Source organism: Salvelinus alpinus, chromosome 25 (genome assembly GCF_045679555.1).
Source record: "Salvelinus alpinus chromosome 25, SLU_Salpinus.1, whole genome shotgun sequence".
Classification (NCBI taxonomy): Eukaryota; Metazoa; Chordata; class Actinopteri; order Salmoniformes; family Salmonidae; genus Salvelinus; species Salvelinus alpinus.
Genome location: NC_092110.1, coordinates 28,388,515 through 28,404,864, shown reverse-complemented (window position 1 = coordinate 28,404,864; position 16,350 = coordinate 28,388,515). Strand labels below are relative to the sequence as shown.

Sequence of the window (16,350 nt, the reverse complement as noted above, 5' to 3'; positions counted from 1 at the left end):
TCGTTTCATACTCGTATTTGTGGCCAAAGCATACATTTGAGAAAACAACACTGGCTATTTCCACATAGAGAATGATATCATCTGGCCTCATTGGCTGAGCTGACCAATCAGTGGTCTACTTACATTAATATTTGTAATCACAGTATACTTCCACACCATTCTGTTTCTGGGGTATACCCACACAATTCCAAAACGGAGAAGCTGCTTGTAAAATACTTAATTACATTTTTTGGAAGGAAAAGTTTTTCACTCATATTGTAATTAATTATTGGTCCTATTTCATACAAATCTGAAAACATTGGAAGGTTACGATTTCTTAACGCAAACAGTACACCATGGCATGACCATACCAACCGCTACATACAAGCCATCTGCAAGGCAGTGTACAGTATGGCGCAATAACTGCTCGGTAAAAAAAGAGCAGCAGGCGTTAGGACCAAGTGTCTGACTAGGCAGAGGTAGTAACCCAAAGAGAGAGAGAGAGTTTAAATCTGTCGCGAGTTCAGACCCAATCGCTGCGGCATCAGCATCAGAATGTATTATTCGACTACTGCAAGCAGGAGAAGAAACTGCACTTGTAAAGAGGCTGCGCGTCCTTTGGACTTGGTGATCTCTAAAACGTGTTTTTAGTTTAGCATTTGTTTACATTACTAAATAAAGTGGCAAAAGTGCAAAATAGAGACAACTCTTTCCAGGATCCTTCCAAAAAGAGCCATGGATTATATAGGAAGACACATTTGTATTAATATTGCGCTCAGTGTTTTGATAGGTAAGTAACCTACTAGCTAGTCATTCATTGATAATCTGCTAGGCTATATTTGGGCACTTATATTAAATCAATTTCAGTAATATTTTTTTCATCGCTTTAGTTTGGTGTAGTAGACTAAGTCAACTTTATTCGAAGTTTCAACATCAGTTCCCCTCACGGTCATGAGATTCGTCTACTCCTATGATACGTATATACATCAAGTAACTTTATTGGGCAAGTGTTACACATTCCCGAACGAATTTCATTAAGGTAAACATAATTTTAGAGTTATTTAAGGTTCTATCAAATCTGTATAACTGAAGTGTAACTGATTGCGCGCTAGAAATGTAAAGATAATTTCCGATTGATCTGACATATGCAGCGTTTACGGTGAATGCAGCCTCCGTGGGAACATCGCCTTTCAATTTAAATGATGCTGTAACGCTGAATTTCCGAGACACGGATTGAATTGCACCCTTAGAGTCATTTTCAACTGAGTTGCTTCTAGAACATTGCTATTTGACATACAACGTGATTCTTGAACGTTTGAAACCCTGCATGTTTGGAACGGTGCTGGATTATATCAAAACACGATATCCAAATGGATAGATGTCCATATGTTGTCAATATGTAGCCCACTTAACTGTGCCTCATACTTTTTTCCTACTGTAGGTTACGTCTTTGATTTACTTGTATAACTTTCTAAACTAGAATAAGCCTTTATTGGCCATACATTATACAAATCCTCTCAATCTCCACAATCAGTAATGTCTCAATCAGAGAGTTCCTGGGGATCCTGCTTGTACATGTCTGTTTTAACTGGAGTCTATATTTCTGCATATAGTGCTTCTTTAGAAAATGGGCACACTGTAAATGTACACACACAAACTCACTGACTGTCTCATGAGGAATTATGACTGCACTCCCACACACAACCACACACGCTGTGCCTTATGATTTAGCATTAGCAATAAATCTGCGTTTTCTCAATTAGTTTTATGTAAATATGACATGAAAACACTCATGTAAGATTCATGAAGTTCAAATGTAAGTTTAATCAGAATAATTTTGTAAATGTTTTCATTTGGCAAAAAAATAAAGTACTTGCATAATTATCTCTCAACTTTTTAAGAAGAAAAATTATAAATTATATATAAAAAGGTGTCCAAATTACAGTAGGTGGTTTTGCTCTGTTTTATAGTGGCTTATTTCATTATAGTTTTATGAAATCGTTATTGCTATATATTGTGGCAGAAATTTCCCTAGATGAGGATCATTGAAGTATTTCACATCAAATCAAAATAAATTGTATTTGTCACATGCGCCGAATACAACAGGTGTAGTAGACCTTACAGTGAAATGCTTACTTACAAGCCCCTAACTGTCACGCCCTGACCATAGTTTGCTTTGTATGTTTCTATGTTTTTGTTTGGTCAGGGTGTGATGTGGGTGGGCATTCTATGTCTGGTGTTCTATGTTGTCCTTGTGTTGTATTTCTATGTCTGGCCTGATATGGTTCTCAATCAGAGGCAGCTGTCATTCATTGTCTCTGATTGAAAATCATATTTAGGTAGCCTGTTTTCCTTTGTGTTTTGTGGGTGGTTATTTTCTGTGTCTGTGCTTCACCATGCGGAACTGTCTTGGTCGTTTGTCAGTTTATTGTTTTATTGTTCTTTGTTCAAGTATTCTCATTAAAATGGATACTTACCACGCTGCGCATTGGTCCTCTTCTCATCACTACGACGATCGTTACACTAACTAACAATGCTTTAAGAAGTTTTAAGAAAAAATATAAACTACTAAGTGTTAAGTAAAAAATAGATAAGTAGAAAATAGAAAATAAAAGTAACAAAAAATTAAACAGCAGCAGTAAAATAACAATAGCGAGACTATATACAGGGGGTACCGGTACAGAGTCAATGTGTGGGGGCACCAGTTAGTCGAGGTAATTGAGGTAATATGTACATGTAGATAGAGTTAAAGTGACTATGCATAGATTATAAACAGATAGGATGCAGCGTAGAAAGAGGGGTCTGGGTAGCCCTTTGATTAGATGTTCAGGAGTTTTATGGCTTGGGGGTAAAAGCTGTTTAGAAGCCTCTTGGACCTAGACTTGGTGCTCCGGTACCTCTTGCCATGCAGAAGCAGAGAGAACAGTCTATGACTAGGGTGGCTGGAGTCTTTGACAATTTTTAGGGCCTTCCTCTGACACCACCTGGTATAGAGGTCCTGGATGGCAGGAAGCTTTGCCCCAGTGATGTACTGGGCCGTTTGCACTACCCTCTGTAGTGCCTTGCGGTCGGAGGCCGAGCAGTTGACATACCAGGCAGTGATGCAACTAGTCAGGATGCTCTCGATGGTGCAGCTGTAGAACCTTTTGAGGATCTGAGGACCCATGCCAAATCTTTTCAGTCTCCTGAGGTTGAATAGGTTTTATTGTGCCTTCTTCACGACTGTCTTGGCGTGCTTGGACCCTGATAGTTTGTTGGTGATGTGAACACCAAGGAACTTGAAGCTCTCAACCTGCTCCACTACAGCCCTGTCGATGAGAATGGGGGCGTGCTCGGTCCTCCTTTCCCTGTAGTCCACAACAGCTCCTTTGTCTTGATCACGTTGATGGAGAGGTTGTTGTCCTGGTACCACGCGGCCAGGTCTCTGACCTCCTCCCTATAGGCTGTCTCGTTGTTGTCAGTGATCAGGACTCCCACTGTTGTGTCATCGGCAAACTTAATGATGGTGTTGGAGTCGTGCCTGGCCGTGCAGTCATGAGTGAACAGGGAGTACAGGAGGGGACTGAGGAGGCACCCCTGAGGGGCCCCTGTGTTGAGGATCAGCGTGGCGGATGTATTGTTACCTACAATTACCACCTGGGGGCAGCTCGTCAGGAAGTCCAGGATCCAGTTGCAGAGAGAGGTGGTTAGTCCCAGGGTCCTTAGCTTATTGATGAGCTTTGTGCACGCTGATGTTCAACGCTGAGCTGTAGTCAATGAATAGCATTCTCACATAGGTGTTCCTTTTGCCCAGGTGGGAAAGGGCAGTGTGGAGTGCAATAGAGATTGCATCATCTGTGGATCTGTTTGGGCGGTATGCAAATTGTAGTGGGTCTTGGGTTTCTGGGATAATGGTGTTGATGTGAACCATGACCAGCCTTTCAAAGCACTTCATGGCTATAGACGTGAGTGCTACGGGTCTGTAGTAATTTAGGCAGGATAACTTAGTGTTTTTGGGCACAAAGACTAAGGAGGAGGTCAGAGACCTGGCCGGGTGGTGCCAGATAAACAACCTATCCCTCAACGTAACCTAGACTAAGGAGATGATTGTGGACTACAGAAAAAGGAGGACCGAGCACACCCCCATTCTCATCGACGGGGCTGTAGTGGAGCAGGTTGAGAGCTTCAAGTTCCTTGGTGTCCACATCAACAACAAACTAGAATGGTCCAAACACACCAAGACAGTCGTGAAGAGTGCACGACAAAGCCTATTCCCCCTCAGGAAACTAAAAAGATTTGGCATGGGTCCTGAGATCCTCAAAAGGTTCTACAGCTGCGACATCGAGAGCATCCTGACTAGTTGCATCACTGCCTGGTACGGCAATTGCTCGGCCTCTGACCGCAAGGCACTACAGAGGGTAATGCGTACGGCCCAGTACATCACTGGGGCTAAACTGCCTGCCATCCAGGACCTCTACACCAGGCGGTGTCAGAGGAAGGCACGAGAAATTGTCAAAGACCCCAGCCACCCCAGTCATAGACTGTTCTCTCTACTACCGCATGGCAAGCGACACCGGAGTGCCAAGTTTAGGACAAAAAGGCTTCTCAACATTTTTTACCCCCAAGCCATAAGACTCCTGAACAGGTAATCAAATGGCTACCCGGACTATCTGCATTGTCCTGCCACCCACCACCCGCCAACCCCACTTTTACGCTACTGCTACTGTCTGTTCATCACATATGCATAGTCACTTTAACCATATTTTCATGTACATACTACCTCAATCAGCCTGACTAACCGGTGTCTGTATGTAGCCTCGCTACTGTTAAAGCCTCGCTACTGTATATAGCCTGTCTTTTTACTGTTGTTTTATTTCTTTACCTACCTATTGTTCACCTAATGCCTTTTTGCACTATTGGTTAGAGCCTGTAAGTAAGCATTTCACTGTCAGGTCTACACCTGTTGTATTCGGCGCATGTGACAAATAAACTTTGATTTGATTTGTTTAAGCAATGTTGTGCTGCTATTTTTATTGACTTGGCCAAAGCTTTTGATACGGTAGACCATTCCATTCTTGTAGGCCGGCTAATGAGTATTGGTGTCTCTGAGGGGTCTTTGGCACCTCCAAAACACCTCCAAAACAAAGGTCATGTGGTTTGGTAAGAAGAATGCCCCACTCCACACTGGTGTGATTACTACCTCTGAGGGTTTAGAGCTTGAGGTAATCAACTCATACAAGTACTTGGGAGTATGGCTAGATGGTACACTGTCCTTATCTCAGCACATATCAAAGCTGCAGGCTAAGGTTAAATCTAGACTTGGTTTCCTCTATCGTAATCGCGCCTCTTTCACCCCAGCCGCCAAACTAACCCTGATTCAGATGACCATCCTACCCATGCTAGATTCGGTAGACGTAATTTATAGATCGGCAGGTAAGGGTGCTCTCGAGCAGCTAGAGGTTCTTTACCATTCGGCCATCAGATTTGCCACCAATGCTCTTTATAGGACACATCAATGCACTCTATACTCCTCTGTAAACTGGTCATCTCTGTATACACGTCGCAAGACCCACTGGTTTATGCTTATTTATAAAACCCGCTTTGGCCTCACTCCCCTCTACCTGAGATATCTACTGCAGCCCCCATCCTCCACATACAACACCCATTCTGCCAGTCACATTCTGTTAAAGGTCCCCAAAGCACACACATCCCTGGGTCGCTCCTCTTTTTAGTTCGCTGCAGCTAGCGACTGGAACGAGCTGCAAAAAACACTCAAACTCAATCATGAACACTAGCGTGATGTATTGTTGTCTCTACCTTCTTGCCCTTTGTGCTGTTATCTGTGCCCAATAATGTTTGTACCATGTTTTGTGCTGCTACCATGTTGTGTTGCTGCCATGTTGTGTTGCTACCATTTTGTTGTCATGTTGTGTTGCTACCATGCTGTGTTGTCATGTGTTGCTGCCATGCTATGTTGTGTTAGGTCTCTCTTTTTGTAGTGTTGTGGTGTCTCTCTTGTCGTGATGTGTGTTTTGTCCTATATTATTATTATTATTTTTCTTTTATCCCAGCCCCCGTCCCAGTAGGAGGCCTTTTCCCTTTTGGTAGGCCATCATTGTAAATAAGAATTTGTTCTAAACTGACTTGCCTAGTTAAATAAAGGTAAAATAATAATAATAAACATGGGGAAAGGCAAAGAACTCACAAATGAAAAGAGATAAATTATTGTTGACTTTCATTAATCAGCCAATGAGACAAAAAAACTATGAAAAACCAAATATGCCACTTACCACTATTAAGGCAACAAATAACAAGTTTAAAACCACTGCAACAGTGGTAAACTTGCCTGGTAGAGGACAGGTGTATTTTGTCCCCACGCACAGCAAGGAAGATCGTTCGAGAGGCAAAGAGTGCAAGGGCCACAGTTGAAGAAATTACAGAACTTGGTCACATCTTGGGGTCACTAAGTCTCCAAATCTACAGTTAGATGCCACCTTCATGCCAATAGGCTATTTGGAAGGGTTGTCATAAAAAAGCATTTATTGAGGTCAACCAACAAATGTAAATGACTGGAGTTTGCTAAATGGCATTGGCACTTGGATTGGAACCGGGTGCTATGGTCAGATGAGAAGAAAATAGAGGTCTTTGGCCACACACAGCAGTGGTGGGTTTGGCCTTGTAAGAAGGATGCATATGCAGAAAATAACCTCATACCTACTGTAAAATATTGTGGTAGATCTTTAGTGTTCTGGGGCTGTTTTGCTTCCACTAGTTCTGGGGCCCTTGTTAAAGTCAACAGCATCATGAACTACCAAGTACCAGGACATTTTGGCCCAAAATCTGGTTGCCTCTGCCAGGTGGATGAAACTTGGCCGCAAGTTGATCTTCCAAGACAATGACCACAAGCACAAATCAAAATCTACAAAGAAATGGTTAAATGACCAAAAATCAACATTTTGCGATGGTCATCTCAGTCTCCGGACATGAACCCCATTGAAAACCTGTGGTTTGAATTGAAGAGGGCAGTCCATAAGTGCAGACTGAAGGATCTCAATGATCTGGAAAGATTCTGTATGGAGTAATGGTCTAAGACCCCTACCAATGTGTTCTCCAATATCATAAAACATTTTAGAAAAAGGCTGTGTTGTTTTCCTCGCAAGGGGAGGGTGCAGAAAGTATTACATTATAGCTCAGTATTTGTATTATTTATTTTATACATCATGTTTCGCTCATGTTCATCAAGGGTGCCAATCATTTTGGATGTGGCTGCACTTTACTCCTTAGCCTCAGAGAGAAGAGATCTGGTTTGTATTCAAGGTCAAACCCAACTGCTTTTCTCACTAATGTCTCAGGGTCAGATGATATTGTCATGGTATTATACGGATGTTGAAGCTGTATTTTACAGTCACTATGGACGGACGCACAATGTATCAGAAAATTCACTATGTTATTTTTTAACAATAATAATAATAACTATTTCTAGAGTGCTTTTCAATAACAAATGATCAAAGTCAAATCATATAAATAAATAAAAGCACTACAAAGATACAGAGACAGAAAAATTGAGAAGTTAAACAAAATACCGAAATAAAATCACACATTAAAATCAGTTTTTATAAATGTGGGATTTAAAAAGAGGCACTCTCGGCCTCCCGATTGTTGCGGCGTCACTACAGCCTGGGGTTCGATCCCATAACCGGGAGTCCCATGGCGGCGCACAATTGGCCCAGCATCGTCCGGGCTAGAGGAGGGTTTGGCTGGGGGGACTTTACTTTACTCATCATGCTCTAGCGATTCCTTGTGGCGGGCCAGGCACCTGCAAGCTGACTACGGTCGTCAGTTGAACTGTGTTTCTTGCAACACTTTGGTGCGGCAGGCTTCCGGGTTAAGCGAGCGGGTGTTAAGAAGTGCGGCTTGGCACTTGAATCGACCTTCGCCTCTCCCGAGCCCATCTGGGAGTTGCCGTGATGAGACAAGGTTGTAATTGAATCGCAATTGGATATCACGAAATTGGGGAGAAAAAGGGAGTACATTTAAAAAGAAAAAAAAGAGGCACTTATTCTAAAATCCTGATCTCTGTTGACAAGGAGTTACTTCTATTTTAAGCTCATGGGAGTGTTATTCATCCATGTTTTCTTCAAATGGTGATAAAGTATACCCATGTGGTTAAATGTGTTTGAAGGTAGTGGGTTTGATCAGCACCAAGCTCATTTGTCAGGATAAATTGTCCAGGTCATATCACCACAAAACATTCCTTTGTGAATAAAGAATAATGATGATTCCTTTTGGCAGGTCTTGTTACATTCATCAAAGCATGTGTTGTTAACAGTAGTCATTGGTTAAATTAATTATACTACTTGGACCTTCAGCTAATAGGAAAAGGCTATAAAAGGTAATAACACTGGTGCTCTGAACATTTTGACATGATTCTGGGATCTTTCTGTAGACTGTCTTGAGAGTAAATTGACTGTCTTGAGAGTTTTTGTTGTTGTGCTGCTTTCAGTTTCCAGTCTTATTCAGTTCCGGTTGTTTATAGTCAGTAAATAACTTTATAGCTTTGTTTATTTTCTAATGACATATGAAAGATGGAAATGAGTTAGTTGTACAGGCATTTAATGGTGCATTGGAAGAACAGCACCATGGTCTAGGCCTTTTAGCTCCAGTAAATTGCCCATGCACTGTCAAAGCTCTATTATTAGTGTATCCCTCTGGACATCCCCTCTCAGTTGGCACAGCACCATTCTTTCTTGACATCCTGCAGAGCTTCTAACACCAACATGTGTGATATGTGTAGCATTTTCTGAATGAATAGACAGTGGATGACTCAAAAGTATAAACCCAGCAAACAGAGAATGTCCTGACGATGTTAGGCAACCATTCTGCGATGTCCCGGGGAGGTCTTACCGACTCATTATTGTTTGCAGTGTAAACTAGTGTCAGTTGGGAATTATGCAGACCACTGATTCTAGTTGATGTCTCTCTATAACGAATCATGCCTCAGGATTTGGATATGGTTTTCATTAAAACAAGATTGGAAATAAATGGCTCCCTTCCAAAGATCTTTTCTGTGAATGACTTAATTTTCTTGCAGATGAGATCAAGTATTATACATTTTGGGCACTCTTTTTATCAGAATACAGTTTGGAAATACCTGAAATAGCTCAGTATTGCTTTATTACAGAGCGTGTCGAGAACATCAAGTTCCTTGGTCTTCAAATGTCTAAAATGGTCCACACAGGCGCACAGTCATGAAGAAAGCACTACAACGCCTCTTTCCCCTCAGGAGGTTGAAAAGGTTTGGCATGGGGCCTCAAATCCTCAAAAAGTTATACAGTTGTACCATTGAGAGCATCTTGACTGGCTGCATCACTGTTTGATATGGAAATAGCACTGCCCTCGATCGTATGGCGCTACAGATGGTGGTGCGGACAGCCCAATGCATCACTATGGCCGAGCTCCCTGCCATCCAGGACCTCTATATCAGGCGGTGGGAAAGGAAGGTCTGGAAAATCACAAAAGACTCCAGCCACCTAAGCCATAGACTCTTCTCTCTGCTTACGCATGGCAAGCAGTACCGGTGCATAAAGTCTGACACCAACAGGCTCCCAAACAGCTTCTATCCCCAAGCCATAAGACTGCTAAATAGCTAACAAAATGGCTACACAGACTATCTGAGTTGACCATTGTATTTATATATATTTTTTTACAAGTCTCTATGGGCACTCACAGGCCCCTACACACTCATGCACACTGACACTCCAACACACACACAAACGCTCACTTCAATGGTCGCACACATAATATGAAGATATATTTATACTGACTCTATACACACGCACACACACTCACATACAATCATCATATATGCTGCTGCTATTCTGTTTATCATATATCCTGATGCCTAGTCACCTTACCCTTATACATATCTACAGTGCCGTCAGAAAGTTTTCATACCCCTTGACTTATTCCACATTTTGTTGTGTTAAAGCCGGAATTCAAAATGGATTAATATATTTTTTACACACCCATTTACATACAACATCCCATAATCACAAAGTGAAAACATGTTTTGGAAATGTTTGCAAACTTGTAAGTGTTTACAGCCCTGAGTCAATGCTTTGTATAAAAGCACCTTTTGCAGCGTGTGTCTTTACAGGTAAGTCTCTAAGAGTTTTCCACACCAGATTGTGCAACAATAGTCTGTTATTCTTTTCACAATTCTTCAAGCTCTGTCAAATTGTTTGTTGATCATTGCTAGACAACCATTTTCAGGTCTTGCCATAAATGTTCAAGTACATTTAAGCCAAAACCTCCCTGGTCTTTGTAGTTGAGTCTGTGTTTGAAATTCACTGCTCGACTGAGGGACCTTACAGATAACTGTATGTTATGTTTTTCCCTCGCGAATTAGCAAGCAAAACTAGCCAAGTGCCGCTAAGCTCTCCTTCGTGAACAAACGCAGTGAACGGAACACGCAAAAACTCCCGAAAAAAATTCAATAATCTGATTAAACTATATTGAAAAAACATACTTTACGATGATATTGTCACATTTATCAAATAAAATCAAAGCCGGAGATATTACACGTCTATAGGGAAAGCTTTTCAGAAGCAAAAGCTGATGTCCATCCCGCGTCATCCTGAACAGAGGAAATTGGGGTCCTGTCATTCCAAGAGGCCTCTTTTCACCATAGAAAGAGCTAGAGACCCCATTTCACCTCTCACAGCCTATTGACATCTAGTGGAAGGCGTATGAAGTGCATGTATAGTCATAAATCTCAAGCAAAATGATAGGGAGGACCTGGAACAGAGCCTCGATTTGAGATTTTTCACTTTCTGACAGGAAGTTTGCTGCAAAATGAGTTCTGTTTTACTCACAGATATAATTCAAACGGTTTTAGAAACTTGAGAGTGTTTTCTATCCAATAGTAATAATAATATGCATATTGTACGAGCAAGAATAGAGTACGAGGCCGTTTAAATTGGGCACGATTTTCCCCCAAAGTGAAAATAGCGCCCTCTATCCTCAACAGGTTAATTTGTTTGGGAACAAGACGTCGATGTCTGCGACGGGGCTGGTTTTCTTTTTGTAATCCGTGATTGTCTGTAGACCCTGCCACATACGTCTCGTGTTTGAGCCGTTGAATTGCGACTCCTCTTTGTCTCTATACTGACGCTTTGCTTGTTTGATTGCCTTACGAAGGGAATAACTACACTGTTTGTATTCGGTCATGTTTCCAGTCGCCTTGCCATGATTAAATGTGGTGGTACGTGCTTTCAATTTTGTGCAAAAGTTGCCATCAATCCACGGTTTCTGGTTAGGGAAGGTTTTAATTGTCACAGTGGGTACAACATCTCCTATACACTTCCTTATAAACTCACTCACAGAGTCAGCGTACACGTCATATCCCAGTCTACGTGATCGAAGCAATCTTGAAGCGTGGAATCTGATTGGTCAGACCAGCATTGGATAGACCTAAGCACAGGCGTTTCCTGTTTTAGTTTCTGCCTATAGAAGGGGACCAATAAGATGGAGTCATGGTCAGATTTGCCAAAAGGAAGGCGGGGGAGGGCCTTGTATGCATCACAGAAGTTAGAGTAGCAGTGGTTGAGTGTGTTACTCGCTTGTGTACTGCAATCAATATGCTGATAGAATTTAGGTAGCCTTGTTCTCAAATTAGCTTTGTTAAAATCCCCAGCTACAATAAATGCAGCCTCAGGATATATGGTTTCCAATTTGCATAAAGTCCAGTGAAGTTCCGTGATGGCCGTCTTGGTATCAGCTTGCTGGGGGATATACACGGCTGTGACGATAACCGAGGAGAGTTCTCTTGGGAGGTAATGTGGTCGGCATTTGATTGTGAGGAATTCTAGGTCAGGTGAACAAAAGGACTTGAGTTCTCGTATGTTGTTACAATTACACCATGAGTCGTTAATCATGAAACATACACCCCTGCCCTTCTTCTTACCAGAGAGATGTTTGTTCCTGTTGGCGCGATGCACTGAAAATCCCGTTGGCTGTACGGACTCTGACAGCATGTTCCCAGCTAGCCATGTCTCCGTGAAACAGAGTATGTTACAATCCCGGATATCTCTTTGGAAAGCAACTCTTGCCTTAATTTCGTCAACTTTGTTAACTAGGTACTGGACATTTAATGAGTACTATACTCGGAAGCGGTGGGTGGTGTGCGCACATCCGAAGCCTCACTAGAAGACCGCTCCAACACCCTCTCCTCCGACGGCGTTGTTTTGGGTCGGCCTCTGGAATCAGTTCAAATGCCCCGGGCAGTGCAGACAAAGGATCCGCTTTGGGAAAGTCATATTCCAGGTCGCAATGCTGGTTGTGCTGGTAAGTTGACGTCTCTCTGATATCCAATAGTTCTTCCCGGCTCTATGAAATAACACTTACGGTTTTCTGGGCTAACAATGTAAGAAATAATACATAAAAACGAAATACTTCACAGTTTCCTAAGGACTTGAAGCAAAGCTGCCATCTATATCGGCGCCGTCTTGTCTAATTCTAATGTGGAGTACCATCTTTGGTTATGGGATTAAAAAAAGAAGACACCTGTACCATGTCAGATATAGAGTTGAAATGTATTCAATCTTAAGTTTGCATCCCAATATTACACTTTATATACATTACAGAAGACTGAAATATAACAAAACCATTTGACATAGAAACATCTGATTTTCGTCTGGTTTTTATACGTTTTGAAAAATATGAATACAATTCCACACATGAGGCCACAAGCTCAATTTACTGCAGGAAAGGGCTACACAGTCAAACAATTCCTTATGCTTTGCCATATTTGGTAGCCAGTAGCTAGCCAACAAGCCAACACACCCAAAGTAAACATACATTTATGAGTTTTAGTGTTTTCTTCAGCATGTTTTTGAACCCACAATTACTTTATTCTGAAGCCAAGGGCCTTTTTATAGCTTTTGAATCCCAAGCGGTCTCTGTGAAAAGGGCATATAAACTGAGAAAATATATTGGTGTTTGCAGTGAAACTGTGGCATCCTACTCTAAATACTGTATTTACAGTCTGACCTCATTTTGCGAACTGCTTTTAATAACAACATTTCTCAAGCATGGCCAATGTGACCTTGTCTCTTATGTTTTTATTGGGCATCTGGCAACTGTCCATTGTCATGTGAGCTTTTCATACAATACTAGTATTGTCTTATTTTAATTGTCTCTTTTGTCCAGTGTTGTTGAGTTATGCCGACCCACTATGAAACCCCCTGTCCCTGTTAGTGTGTATTGATCCTAACTGGACCGTGGGGGTGTGTCACATGATTGTTCCATTAACCCCCAGGGCTCTGATTGTTGGCCTTGTGTCCTGTTTCCGGCCCTCCACTCCATAGAGCTAAAACTGTCATGTCCAGTTTATTTTTGTGTGACTGTGTTGTAGTCACAATTTGGTGATGGTTGTTTCTAATTCGGCTTGCTTTCTATAATTAATCTGTTTATTCACATTTGATCTATTTCAATCCTTTCTGCTGAGTTCCTGTTTGGGGAGTCAGAGATGTAAAGTGTGTCGGTAGCCTGGAGCCTTCCCCTACAGAACAACCACATAATTGCACGTGGAAAATCACGTGATCACATGTGTAATTTCATGTTATCACATTAAATCCATGTTTTTCATGTGATCACGTGAGATCCATGTGTTTTCTCCGTAATGGTTGAGTCAGAGGGATCAGGAAACATGAGTAGTGTTTTATAGAGGTCTATAAAAGGTCTATGTGTTAAAGCGAAGACCTTGGAAGTCGTCAGCCACTCAGCCTTGTTCAAATACTTCAAGCCAGAAGGTGGCAGTAGCTAGCTGTAATTTTATAGAAATCTCTTGTTAATACTCGCCAGATGGCCGCAGCTAGATAACTACCTTTCAAGATGATGAAGAAACAGTTTAATTCACTCTCCATAATCCCATATTGCCAGTGCCAGCCCATAGCCAAATGTTTAGCTAGCTAGCTAACTTTAGCATATTCGCTAGTTAGCACAACATAGCTAATTAGCTAGCTAAGGACACTGAACTAACTCGGCTGCTAACACAGGCAGCTGTTTCATGGAAACTAGCTAATCCATTGTGATTTAATTATAATGTCAATACTAGCTACAGTGGTTAGCAAGCTTGGAGGAAGTATTTAGTGTTGTGTGAATTGCGTCTGTGCACTTGGCTAGCTACCATCCCATAGCCTACATTAGATATGACGTGTGACTGGCTCATCCGTGGATGTATGGAGAAAATGCCTTATTTTTTTTGTTGGCTCCCCCACGTGGGTGTTCGTGCTCTCTGATTGGCTCAAAGTCAAGTTGTAGGCCACCGACCACCATTGCGATTCTGCAAGTAGGAACCGTAGGTTTGTCGCTACCGGGTCGGCACGCAGCAGGTAATGCTTCTGTTCTAGCAAGAAAAGGAACGGCCTCTCAGTGCAGCCTGGTCTCATGGTTAGACATAACATATTAAATGTAAAACCCGAGACACTCAAACTAGTATGATATGTTACATTTGGTATGGGTACATAAGACAGAAGGTTTCTTCCCTTTCCTGCAGTCAATGACCAAAAGCGCCCCCTTTGGCCTCATGGGTGGAATGTTATTAATATTTTTCATAATTTCATCATTAATAAAGATTGTTAAAAAAAGATAGCCCTATTTGGTAAAATAGAAGAACACCTGAATCTCAGATATAAAATGTGTTTTTACTTGTTTCACACTTTTTTGGTTACTACGTGATTCCATATGTGTTATTTCATAGTTTTGATGTCTTCACTATTATTCTACAATGTAGAAATGAGTAAATATAAAGAAAAACCCTTGAATGAGTAGGTGTGTCCAAACTTTTGACTGGGAAAGTGAAAGGGGAATACCTAGTCAGTTGTACAACTGAATGCATTCAACTGAAATGTGTCTTCCACACTTAACCCAACCCCTGACACTATATAAAGTGTAATATTGGGATGCAAACTCAAAATTGAATACATTTCAACTATATATCTGACATGGTGCAGGTGTCTTCATTTTTAAAAATTATTTTGTTTCCAAGTAGATTTGTTTAAGACTACTAAGAAGCAGTCTGTGTGACCCTGATTTAGCGTACTGTAGTAAAAGGTTAAGTCAAAACGTAAGAAGGGTGGTCGGTCACGCATATAAAGCGAAGGTATAAGAATCCAAAGGTTGCATGTTCGAATCTCGTCACGGACAACTTTAGCATTTGAACTAATTAGCAGCTTTTTTACTACTTTGCACGTTAGATAACCCTTCCCCTAACTAACCATATCCATAACCCTTTTAGCTAACCCTTCCCCTAACCTTAACCATTTAACCTAACTCCTAACCTTAACCTCAAACCCTAACCCCTAGCCTAGCTAACCATAGCCAGCTAGCTAACATTAGCCACAGCAATTTGGAATTGTTAACACATCATTTGTTTTGCAAATTCATAACATATCGTACGTTTTGCAAATTCGTAATCTATCATACGAATTTTAATTCGGAACATATCATACGAAATGGATGATGGACATCCACAAACTAATACATACCATACGAAACGTAAAATACATTGCTTTCAGAAAGTATTTACACCACTGGAATTTTTCCACATTTTGTTGTGTTATAGCCTAAATTTAAACTGGATTAAATGTAGATTTTTTTTATCACCACGCCTACACACAATACTCCATAATGTCAAAGTGGAATTATGTTTTTTTATATATATAACAAATAAATTAAAAAAGAAAAGCTGAAATGTCTTGAGTCAGTAAGTATTCAAACCCTAGGTTATGGCAAGCCTAAATAAATTCAGGAGTAAAAAGTTGCTTAACAAGTCACTTAATAAGTTGCATGGACTCACTCTGTGTGTAATGTCCGTCAGTCGAGTAGTGATTTCAACCACAGATTCAACCACAAAGACCAGGGAGGTTTTCCAATGCCTCGCAAAGAAGGGCACCTATTGGTATCACACATTTTTTAAAAGCAGACATTGAATATCCCTTTGAGCATATTAATTACACTTTGGATGGTGTATCAATACACTTAGTCACGACACAGATACAGGCATCCTTCCTAACTTAGTTGCTGGAGAGGAATGAAACTGCTCAGGGATTTCACTATGAGGCCAATGGTGACTTTAAAACAGTTACAGAGTGTAATGGCTGTGATAGGATAGAACTGATGATTGATCAACAACATTGTAGTTACTCCACAATACTAACCTAATTGACAGAGTGAAAAGAAGGAAGCGTGTACAGAATAAAAATATTCCAAAACATGCATCCTGTTTGCAACAAGGCACTAAAGTAATACTGTAAAAAAATGTGTCAAAGCAATGAACTTTTTGTCCTGAATACAGAGTGTTATTTTTGGGTCAAATCCAATACAACACAT

General features: G+C 41.1%; 1 protein-coding gene across 1 annotated transcript in view; it reads left to right on the top strand.

The window, feature by feature from the left end:
- The first annotated feature begins 527 nt into the window (after positions 1 to 527).
- LOC139553765 (tyrosine-protein kinase receptor-like) overlaps positions 528 to 16,350 on the top strand; it is an 85,776-nt gene continuing 69,953 nt past the window's right edge. Inside the window, exon 1 of the mRNA XM_071366409.1 lies at positions 528 to 769. Within this exon, the coding sequence (XP_071222510.1) occupies positions 715 to 769 (55 nt within the window). The 5' untranslated portion in view covers positions 528 to 714. The remainder of the gene's footprint in view (positions 770 to 16,350) is intronic.